The sequence below is a fragment of the Gavialis gangeticus genome, unplaced genomic scaffold (genome assembly GCF_001723915.1).
Source record: "Gavialis gangeticus isolate Ggan-Ray unplaced genomic scaffold, GavGan_comp1, whole genome shotgun sequence".
Classification (NCBI taxonomy): Eukaryota; Metazoa; Chordata; order Crocodylia; family Gavialidae; genus Gavialis; species Gavialis gangeticus.
This window is the reverse complement of record NW_017729004.1, coordinates 58893967-58906363: the sequence shown is the minus strand read 5'-3', so window position 1 is coordinate 58906363 and position 12397 is coordinate 58893967. Positions and strand designations below refer to the sequence as shown.

General features: G+C 39.8%; 1 protein-coding gene across 4 annotated transcripts in view; it reads right to left on the bottom strand.

Annotated features, from left to right (window-relative positions):
• DYNC1I1 (dynein cytoplasmic 1 intermediate chain 1) overlaps nucleotides 1–12397 on the bottom strand; it is a 365136-nt gene that overhangs the window by 142363 nt on the left and 210376 nt on the right. For all 4 annotated transcript variants that reach the window (XM_019508454.1, XM_019508456.1, XM_019508455.1 and 1 more), the window contains 2 exons: nucleotides 5386–5548; nucleotides 2072–2171 (listed from right to left, as the gene is read on the bottom strand). In XM_019508454.1, coding sequence (XP_019363999.1) covers nucleotides 2072–2171; nucleotides 5386–5548 — 263 coding nt within the window. The remainder of the gene's footprint in view (nucleotides 1–2071; nucleotides 2172–5385; nucleotides 5549–12397) is intronic.

Here is a 12397-nt window from a genome sequence, read left to right as displayed (position 1 = left end):
CTGCCCCACGCTGCCTCTCACTGCCCCCCACACACTCACTCAGTGTCACTCTGTCTGTCTGTCTCTCCACCCCACAGCTCCCAAGAGTGGGACGAGGCAGGACAGCATCACACACACACACACAATACCACAGCTCCCAGGTTCCCACTAATTTAGTACTTTTGTTTAAATTTTCTCCAATGCCCAGGATGCTGAGACAGCCTTTAAAATCCAAGACTCTCCCAGCCAATCCGAGACATATGGTCACTCTATGTCTAGTGGTATTTTAGTGGCACTTATATAGATATTAGATCCTATTCCTACTTGCATAACTATATTTGTCTATCTGAGCATGTATCAAAGTGATCCACTATATCCACTTATGCTCTGCTGCAATCTTGTTCACCTGGGAAAGTGTCTCATTCCATATAAATCCCAGAAATTTCAGTCAGGAAAAAAACAACTGGAGAAGAACCCACCCATATTTTAGTCCAGTGGTTTTCAAACTGGGAATGTGTATTATGGGGGGTATACAACACTTTGTCAAAGGGTACATGCCTAAATTTTAATAATGTCAGTAGAGCTTCTGATTGGTCAACACACAGTGAATAATGGCATTGTCACATGTTGGTGTTAATAGAGACGCATTGAGTGTAAGGGGTAAAAGCAGCCATATTTTGCAGGTAAAGGAGTACACAGCCAAAAACAGGTTGAAACCTCCTGTTTCAACCCAATCCTAATGGTTCAGATATTTATACAAAAAATGGGAGACCTGGGTTCTTGGCCCTCTTTCACCCACAGGAGGTTTGAACCTACATGTCTCTTTTAGAAAAGTGCCCTAAGCACATATCATGGGATAAAGAACACCCTCAATATTGCTATTGAAGCTAGCTTATCAGCCAGGTTGCCAAGAGGGTGCCCCCAGTGCAGTTTCTTGCATTAAATTGACCAGAGATTCTCAATCAGGTTGCCATGACACCCTGGGGTGCCTTGAGATCCTTTCAATGGTGTGCCAGGGTGCTACATAATGTAAGAACTGTTAGGTGTGCAAAACAAGATGAATCCAGAAATTTCATAAAGGAATCCGTGATGTTAAAACCATTCTAACCTGTTGTGTTCTTGTTGAATTCTTTGCAAAAGAAAAACTGCTCCAGTACTTTTCTGTAGCCAAAAAAATGAGTTAAAACTAAGAGCTAGCACTTCCTGAGGGGTGCTTTAAGAATAACAAGGGGTGATTCAAACCTAAACAGGTTGAGAACCATTGAAATAGATATTAGATAAAATGGCCAGAAAGTATTAGAGGCAGAACAGGGGACAGAACCCAAGGCGATCTCCCTGGAAATGGGTTCTAAAATTCATATAAGTGGCACTAAGTGTTATTTATGTATCTGCCTAAGATGCCCAAAGGTAGAACAAGACTTGGTCCATGGTTTTACACATTGACTTTCTAAGGTGCCCAGGAGTATGGATACTTCCTGTCATCCTTGTGCACTAGTGGTTTGCCTAGTCTCCTGTCCTATAGGTCTGCAAGAAGGAAGCTCAGTGTTGTAAACCTTAGGTAGCCAGTGACAAGCTAGACTTGCCATTTTCCATAAAATCCTTTGGCTTCTGTAGCACTCCATTGAAAATGTTAGGTAGAGTCAGGTACATTCACATTTGGATTTACTTACTACGTTGTGAGAAATAAAACTATCAAAATATTAAATTCTTTCTTCCACTTAACTCCTGCTTGCAATTCAGTTTATTTTATGAAGTCTCTAAATTTTAAAATTTCAACATATCACAAAGTCTTTTATTAAAAAATGTTCAATTACATTAAGGAAATTTTGGAGGGGAGGTTAAAACCAGAGGGTTTTACATCTGGGTAAGAGTATTAATACATAGTTTGAATGTTAAGTCATGATTTCTTTTAACATAAAACACATAAAACTAATAGTTTCATATAGTCTTTATTCCTCCTTACCCATATTTATACTCTCATTCAGAATCCAGTCGTTAAAAAACACTTAATATCAAAGACACAAAACCTTATCAAATAAAAAAGAAAGGAAATACCCGAGATGGCTATATAGCTCATAACTTCACAGCTTACCTGAAGAGACCAATCCATGCAGGTGACAACACGATGCTTGGACCAATGCTCATCATAGAACTGACGATTAAAGGAAAGGTTGGCTCCAGCTTGAACATCTCTGTGTGGATTTAAACAACAAAGACATGCTTTAAAGTACCCAGGCTCATTCGTAATGACAACTAATGTAAAAAAGTCCAACCCACCCCACACACACCTCATCCTCACACCCCTTGTTTCAAGCCTTGTCATGCTACTTAATTCTAGCTATTTCAGCTCATTGGCCATCTTGTCATGGGGCTAAAAAGAAAGACATTTTGGACATATGTGGACAAAATAGTATTTATAATTCTCCCTTTTTACCTCCCAAAGCTTTCCCCCATTGGCCATTCTCAGTCATAGTGGGCAACATCATCATCCTGCATGCCACTTAAGGCAATGACCTGTTTATCATAGACTCCTCACTCCCTTTTAGAGAATTTAACTGTGTCTATCTCTTGCTAATTCTGTCTGCTTAAAACAGTAAGGCACGACATCCACAGAGCTAAAACAATTGTCCCAATTCTCATCAACTCTCATTATCAAGACCAGCTAAAGAACCAGTTGACATAAATTGATCATGAATATATTTAGTCTGTATATGAAAAAGAAGGTTTCTAACAACCAGAAGAGTGTGGAATGGTGTTCCAGTAGAGGCAGACTGGGGCAAGGAATATAAACTTATTTTAATATGGAGCTCGATAAAATCATGGAAGGGATTACACAACTTGGATGTCTGTGGTCTGAATTCAGTTACACCAAAAGTCCTTGACATTCCTATATTTCTATCTCTTGACTACTGCAACCTCTTCTCTGGACTTGACAAATGAAGTCTCTCTCTTCACTCATTTCCATTCCAAGCACTGAATCAAGATGTATCTTCCTCACTCTTTGCTTTGACCATATCAGCCTTCCCTTTTTATTCTTTCTCTATCACACCAAACAGCGTATGGTCTTTATTTTCAAGGATGTTCAGACATACGCTTCTTCTACCCATGGCCTCTTACATGTTAATGCGATGTGCACTCACACCTCCAATTAGCCACCAATACCAGCCCTCAGTTTAGCCAGCTTGTTAGATTATTAAACATATGCCCCCTTTCTTCATGCTGCACTCTCACATGTGGCAGGAATTCCTAACTAACACCTCCAGGTCCTTCTTCAAATTCCTTCTTCAAATTCTCCTTTACTAAGATGTTTTAAAAACACCTTGCCATTAAACAGGCAGCTGTTAAATACTACCTACTGTGCTGCCCAGCACTGCCTCATTGCTGCCTTCATCTATCTGCCTGCATCCTCCTCTTGGCTTCTGCTTTAATACTTAGATTGTAAACTCTTGTACTGTAGTTGTATAAGACAATAGGACCCTGGTCCATGACTAGAGGCCTGATTTAACCCCTATTTTTTACAATATAAAAAATAGATCATATATTCCACAGTGACTACTGACCGGGCACGGTTCTTATGAAGCCATAATGTGCTGTAGCTCCAAATCCACATAAGTATCAGCACTGGGGTCCAAATAACTAAGTCTTACATATGCATCTCCTTACTAGGTTTGGCCTTCTTGCTTGCATTATGGATTCACCTACTGTTTGTATGTCAGAGAAATCCTTCAGTAGCCTTCTGAAAATGGCACCAATACGTCAGCTAAGCAAGTGACCTCCAAACCTCATGTACAAAGATAGGCTCTGCACAAGCTTCAAACAGATTAGCACAAAAAGGAGTTGTTGGGAGTGGGGCTGAACAAAAGGTCATATAAATTCAGTGGCTGAGAAACTCCACAGAGGGTTAGATACTATTCATCATTCTATCTTGTAGATTGGAACTGCAGCTGAAATCCTGCAGTCTGCCTGAGGGCTAGTAGTTGAGATGTGGATGTCATCCCATCTAACCCCATTAAAATTTGGCTTTCACTTTTATTAAAAGTTTAGACACAGAAACTTTGCTTTACATTTAGGATATGTATTGATTGTGATCTTGTGCTCACATAGTGCTTTTCAGCTAAGTGGGCTCATTTTAAATCTGCAAATTGATTGTATAAACTCTACCTAAAAGAATCATTTTAACCATTCCAAAAAGTGCAGGAACTTCTGGAGTGAATTTCGGCAGCTGTTCAGTGGTGCACTGAAAGGCTTAGGACTGTAAATGAAGACTTCTATATACAATTGAAATGATAGGACCGTAGAGGGATTTAGTTAGGCAGGATACAGATACAGTTACATGGTGGAAACTAGCTAGGATTCCAGGACTAACCCCTACTTTTGAGAGATCTGCAATGGCCTGTTAATGATCACAGGTGGTCAAGACCTTGGTTCTTTATATTAGCTGAAAGATGCATCATATCATTAAAAAGAACTGTAATTAATGTTATACCTCTCTAAGATCTAGTCAGTAACTGCATCACTTAGCACCTTAAAAGTACTTACATGTGGTAAAAATACAGTATTAAAGCACTAAAAATATAGATTAACATCCCATTGCATTTTTAGAAGTACCCAGGCATCTAATGGGAATAAGCCATTGAAGTATTTCTAAACATCGCATAAGGTGTTTGTTTACACTGTTAGGTGTTAAACAACCTTTAGGTATCTGGTCTTAAATCCAAAATAAATAGAAAGTGACACCAATTGAAGCTGGACAAAATATTAGGATTTTTTCATATTTTTCACATTTTTATTACTATTTGAAATGTCATCAAAATCTTGACATTTAGGGCAGCTCTAAAATAGCTTTAAAACAAATCAGAGAAATAAAGCAAGATGGTATTTTACAAAATAACTCAGTGCAGCAATATGATCAGAGATTTCAAATATATCAACTTCTGATCTTTTACCCGCCGGTTCTGTACAGCAGTGGTGCTCAACCTCTGGGCTGTGGGCCCCATTTGACCCATGGAACCAGTACCCCAAGGTTTTGGGAACTTTATGGAAAAATAATGGTGCCAGCATTAACTGACACTAACCTACTGCCTAATATCTTGACCCATGGGGAGTCGTGTGAGCCAGAAAATGTGGCCCTAAATGTGCTAATCTTTCTAGTGAATGGCCAGATCCCACATGGCCAGATCTCGGTGCGCAGAGTTGGGTCAGTCCAGCATGTGGCTGGATCCAGGCATATGGGGGTGGGCCACATTCATGGACTGACCTTACATGGGATCCAGCTCACAGGCCCACAGTACCAAAAGACTGGAAGCCACTGTTCTACCATATTGGTTTTAGATTTAAAATAAAACTTTCACAAGTTTGATCCCATATACAATGGATTTATACTTTAGAAAAGGAAAAAGAACTGACCCATCCTTCTCTTCCACATCTCGGCCACTATAGTCAAAGAATATATCTGAATCTTCAGCCAAAGCTCGTTCAATTACACGTATTGTCCGGTCAAAAAATATCAGGAATTCTTCTGAATGGAGAACCTGTTGTTTTTCTTCCTCTGTCAGTTCTCTAGGAGGAGCTTCCAAAGCAGAAAGCCACTGTTAAAAATATAGCATCTTACACCTTTCCAAGTGAATCAAAGTCTTCAGTGAAAATTATTTTTCTTTTACATGTATGAAAGCTCACTACTGTACTGACAGAAATAAATCCATGCTTTACATTTAAAATCATGACTAAGAATTTAACAGTATCTAAATATACCTCTGTATGTTCACAAAATGTGGCATTTACATAGAAGAGATCCTATATCTTACATATTTATTATTCCGAAGAGAAAAATACTTAAGACCCTAAATTAAATAAACCCAGCATTCATATTTCAGGAAATAGTTCTGACTGACATTTATTGCAATACTAAACTTGAAAAGGCATAACACTTATATAACAGAGGACCCGTCTAACATGACTTTTAAATGCAGATAACTTTTTAAAATATGACTATGATGAAATAACCTTCTTAGCTTAGTAAAAGTTATACTACAGTTCATTGTACTAAAAGGGTTACTGGATTTCACTTTGCATAATCTTTTATTCACTTCTTCCAGCATCTTCCTGGTGCAATAGTTTTGGACAGTTTGTGAAGCACTGAAATAAATAAAGATCTTTTCTAGAGGTTAGCTCTGAAACAAAATTAAAAAACAAACACCCACACAATTTTCTTTAAAAGCATCTTATAAAACCTCCTAAAAGCCAGAGCTGTAGAACTTATTGTGCCAAACATTTAGTCATCAAAAATAAAAAAGAATCAAAATCTTTCATGCAGGATGTGTCTACATGTGCCCTCAACTGAGTAGCTGATACAGCACAGTAACCACTGTTCTTGCACTGTTCCGGCAGTGCATGGGTCGTTTCCAACCCTAGTGTGCAGTAGCAATGAGCTACTGAGCAATGGGCAGTAGCATCAGCATCATGGTTTATGCCCACTGACACTACACTGCCGTAGTAACAACCTACATCATCATAGCTCATTGCTACAGCACCTACATTTAATATTTTTGAACTAGAACTTTACCTCCTGGAAAGAAGTAGGCTTAAACAATGGTAGACTCGAATGAAGAGGCTTGATCCTAATCAGTGAGATTACTCATGTATGTAGGGGATTTCTAGAATCGTGCACACAACCATAAGTTTGTGAGGTCAGATTAAATTCTTGCATTTATTTATAACCAGTAGAATTTTTTACACCTACATACTTGTACATCTCAAAGGTTAATGAATATTTTCTTTAAAATAGTGGGGCCTGATTCTCAAATCTATAGCTCAGAGTGACTTTAAATGGAGCCGTGAGTGCTCAGGTATTCCAAACTCAGTAGACCTTAGCTTTGCTCTCCTCTTTAGTAGGATGTGTTGTGCGGCGAGGACTACCCATATTGCTGCACCCTTTCATGAAGTGCAGTATTGCTGACTGGTAGAGAAAAGGGGTGAGGTCCCAGCCCTATATCCTCCCAACCCCACCTGTTCTCTACCCTAGCAGGATCAGGCAGTTGTAGCTTAAGTCTACAAGAAAGAAGGTTCCTTTGTCCTCCTCACATTGTGCACTTGTTATAACTACTTCTTGGCTAACAGAGGGCTTGCCCACACTACAGTGGCAGGTCATGGAGAGGACTGGCTGAGCATGCTTTTCTTATGGCCTACCCACCTAAGTATGCTGATGAGCTTCTGAAAGTTATCCAGAGAAGCTGTTATGGATTAGTCCCAGCAGCTGTTCTCAGGCCCATCAGAGGCGAAGGGCTCAACGGTGGGCACTAGGGATAAGCAACTTGATGAATTCCCAGGTTTGGAGTGAAACAGCAGACTTGGGTGGGCAGAGTCTCTGGTGGAAACTCATCCCTTTGGTCTTTAAGGTCTGGTGCCACTGTGGTATAGATATGCCCACAGAGTCACTGGTTGTCAATACACATGCTCCAGGGTAGTTGGGGAGGATTTTTAATTCGAGAGGCTCCCAGATAGCAACTGTAATTAAAATGCTGCAACATCATATGTATTCAGTGTCCCACATTTCAGACAGGCTGTGGAGGTGCTTTAACTAAAGCCCATTCAATACATTTTAGTTAAAGCACCCCTGCCACCATTCTGAAACGTGGGATGCTGAATACATGTGACACTGCAGCATGCAGGTGTGTTCTAATTAGAACACTCCCAACGCATTCTAATTAGAACGCATTGGAGCATGTGTATAGGAACCCACTGAGTGTAGGATCTCATGAGTTAAAAGCATGAATTAATGCAGCTTAAATTAAAGATCCATGCCTCTGTAGTTAGGAGCTTTAAGAACTTACATTCCCTATGGACTGGACAAAGGGAAGGATTTGTAGCACAGTTACCAATGCCCTCTTCACTCCCTTAGGGGCAAGTCAGGTTATATATTACAATTCCATTTTAAAGATTTTATAGCAGATCCTTCAATCCAGTTTCCATTACCTGGGGATCTAGCTATGCAATTGTACATAGGATCTGTTCACAGTGTTCAAAACATTTTCAATACAAATATGAGTTAAAAAGCATCCTCTATGAGATGCACCAAGTTTGCTCTTCTGTATGGTTTAATACTCTGTTAACAAACTATAAATGGTGTGATTATGAGGGAAAAAGAGGAATTGACAAGTTCTTAGAGTTATGTATCTAAAGTCTGCTTTCAATTACACTGGCCCAACATTATATAATAAATCAGTCAGAATAAACTGAATGGCCGTCTTTACTCCTGTGTCCTTTTAAATAATAAATCATTGCACCGGTTACTTTTCTAGCCTTGAAAAAACAGTACCGTATCCACCTTAGGAAAATGCCACAGGTGTCACTGAAGTTATATCAAGTTAATTTTGCTAACAGGATGAATTCCCTGCTGCCTGCTGGTGAAGTCCTACTGACTTCAGCAGATTTATGCCAGCAGAAAACTTGATTCAGACTTCAGAAATATGCTTGCAAACAAAATATAATAAAGGAATCATCAGTTATCAAATTGTTGTACTAAAACTACAATAGCTACGTACTAACAGCTGCTCCAAGTGCTTCTCTGTTTATAAGTTTTAATTAGATTGTTTGTTTTTGAAAAACATCTTACAGACTCTCCAAGTCACAGCGGGTTAAATAGAAGCAGCCAAAAGGTTAATTCAATTTAGTGTCTCAGGGAACACCCTGAGAGTCCTGATGTTAAGCTGTAACTTCATACCCTGTTGCTTAACACTTAACAAAACACAAACTGAAATAGTTCAAAGTTGCCCTTTCAAATTATTGAACATGAAGTGCTGCAGCATATAGGATTTGTGTCTCACACATCAGATTGACAAGTCTCTGCAAAACTTCCTTTTTTTTTCTTTGCTCTTCTGAGGCTTGGCATCAGGCTGCACTCAGGAGCAGGCAAAAAACAAGATTTGCCCTCAGATATTTGAGTGCAATTTGGCTAACTTAAGGGAGCAAGGTTATAAGTAGGTATTTATCAAAGGCACTTATATAGCCACACTCACCATTGTACCTGAATCCATTTCAGTCTTTAAAGCACTTTTCCTCACAACCCGGAAGATAGGGGGAGGTGTTAATATTGCCAGTTTATATTTGTTTGAACTGCTCTAAGACACAATTTATAGAAGCAAAATCTTTGCACAACACCTAATCAACCTGACAGGAAGGTGCAGAGTGGAGGCAAAAATCCTCCCAGGAAACAGAATAGCTAAGAAACTACAACCTTGGATGATGCCCTGGTCCTTTGCCTTCCCCAGCATAGACAACTGCCTTCCATGGTGCTTTGTCAAATTAATCTTGGGTCTCTGTGGACCTCTATGCCATGCAAGAGGTGTATATATCCCCTGCATAGTCCCCCAGTGTAACGGAACACCAGTTACTAAGGCAGGAGCAAAATATATCTTTAGACGGGGGCATTGTGGGAGCATCTACACATGCCATTAATGCACACAAATAAACTTCAGAGCTTATTGCTCCATAGTTTTTTGCTCCTGGGTACAGTGTTTGAACATGGGCCTGGGAGCAAAAAACTCTGGCGCTTGTTGCTCTGGAGTTTCTTCATGTGCAGAATATGGAGACCAGCCGAATCAGCCCAGACTGGCAGGGAACCAAGGGGGTCAGTTTGCCAGCCCAGGGCTCCATGTGCTGCAGGGGCCCTGGCTGAGGCATGAGGATGTGTCAGTGCGGGGCTAGCTGGCAGGCAGCCCCACACTGAAGCACCCTTGTGCCCCAGCTAGCTCCCATGCTGTACATGGAGCCCTGTCCTGCCAGCCAGGACTGCTCAGACGGGGCTCCATGTGCAGCAGTGGGGTTGGCTGGGACAAAAGGATACTTCAGTGCAGGGGTGCCTGCTGGCTAGCCCAGCACTGAAGCACCTTTGTGCCTCAGCCAGCACTTCCTCCCCCCCATGCACATGGACCCTGTCAGAACAGCTCTGGGCTGCCTACTCTGCCCAACTCCATGTGCTTCAGAGCAACTGGCTGGGGCATAAAAGTGCTTTATTGGGTTGGGGAGTGGAGCTGCCTGACAACTAGCCCCACACTGAAGCACCCTGTGCCCCAGCTAGCTGGGGAAATGTCTACACATGCGCTGCTGACCACAAAAAAAAAAACTTCCACAGCAGGTTAGCACTTGTATTTTACAAGACTACCCTGCTGGAGAGTTTATTAGTTTCGTGCACCCTAATAGAAGCCTGTGTGTAGACGCCAAGAAGTTTACCGTGCACTTAATTAGTCAACTGCACAGTAAACTTCTCATGTAGAGGTGACCACTACATAGAAAAAAAAGAAAAAGAAGAATTGGCAAAGAGTACAGTTGACAATAGCATCCAGTATTGAATAGTAAATTGGCACTAAGTGAACTCATCTGGAGAGGAAGCCTGTAATGAGACAACATCCCACTGTCACCACCGAAGTATCAGTTTATGAGAATCAAAGACAACAAGCATGACAATACAGTGAACTGGTATAAAAAGAGAGAAAATGAATGTGAAGGCAACTGGAAAGCTAACTTTAAACTGCTCCAAATGGTTAAAATGACTTGGTAATTCTAATCCTCTCTGCAGCTGGAAACATAAATTCATTAAATGGCATTTGCCAACTATAACTGGCCAAAAAAAAAATCAGAAGAAGGAAGAAAAGAAAACAAAAGCAGCTTGGAAGTTCTGGAGACATGAATGACTGCAGTTTTGCCTCCACAAAATCTCTCTTGTAGTTAGCAATGATCTGCGTGAGGCCAACAGTTTATTAAGCCCTCTTCAACATCAGAAAACACCCTGGCTAAGGTTTGTAGGGCATAAACTGGTTTACCTAATTCATCAGACTGACACACCAGATGCCCCCTAGCAATATTAAGCTTCATATTTTAATATTATTTTCTTCTTTCATTCGGTTGCCTCTGAAGTTTTATTTGAGGCAATCTTTTCTTGCAAGAATGTCAACATCATTACTTTTTCCAGTACAACATACTTCAATAACGTGACAAATACACAAAGTGTAAGCAGAAATTGAAACAGAGAGTTGCTCTTTTAGTATGAAGATTTTTCCACACTTTTATCTTTCAGGGCCACTTCCATTTTCTCCCCATTTCTTTCCTTGTGTGTCTTTTACCTTGAATAAAATAAAATAAAATAAGTTTTATCTAATTTTTTGCAATTTTCTCCCCCTATCTGGCAACTTAGAGTTACTTTGATCTCAGCTTTCAAGAGATACATGACTTTCTTCCAAGAAAAGTGGCTGATCTGAGTATTTTCTCCTGGGGCCTTATTCTTCTACACAATGCTACAGCATGTTCACAAATGATATTTGAGAATGCAGTATTTGGCTTCACAGTTATTTATTACACAGAATAAATCCTATTCTATACAGCTGTGGTGTATAATAGAGGTTGATATTTAACTTGGACCAAAAGATTTTATACTGATTGGTTGAATTTAATAATAAAAACTATGAACAGTAGGGATCCAATTCTGCTCTTGTTTATACAGTGGAGCCCCACTGACTTTAGAAGGAACTGGCCAGTGTACATGTGTACCACTGCCCTCTAATGGACAGATTTAGAATGGCTAAATACTTCTTATTTACATATATTTACATGAAATATAAGGTCACACACACACACATGCATATGTTTCACAAATGGAGTTTTATACAAGTCATTGTTCTATATGCTACTTAGCTCAAGCTGTGTCCGGTTTGCTCAGACCTGAGGAAGGGTACCTTGTTCTGGAAAGCTTGTTTAAGATCTCCAACAATGCAGTTGGTCCAATAAAAGATATCACCCACAAAAATCCTCACTCCTTGCATAAATAATTCAAAGGCCTTATACTTCTACAAAGCAGCTTTACTTCTATTGGTACCTCAGCAACCTGGATTAAAGCTACATCAAGTGTGCCTGCAAATACTTTAATAAAACCATCCAGCTGTACTGTAGACATAACCTATGGCTACTGTTTTCAGCCTAACCGTTATATTTATATATTGTAAAATCATAAAAGGATTATTGGGCTTGCCCCCCTTCCCCATAACAGAGGCCATTGGGCTTCCTCATATTAATTTCTGATTCAAGTCCAACAGCTGTACTTGAACTAAAGCATACCTATTAGAAAAAATCTCCCGTTTTGATTTCAACATTACCACTGCTGGCAAACCTTTGCAACACTTGTTAATTTGTTTCTATGATTAATTAACCATCCTGATAAAAATGTGCACCTAGTCTGACACTGTTCAGATTCAGAATCCAGTCAGCACTTTTCATTATATCTGTGTGAGAGACAGTCCTCTATTATAAAATTTACCCATTGAGGTATAGATTACATCAAAGTCCTCGTAAGTTAAAGCTCCAAAATTTTTTCTTCATAAGGTACATTTTTTAATCCTTTAAACATTTTTGCAAACCTTCTTGAAGTGCG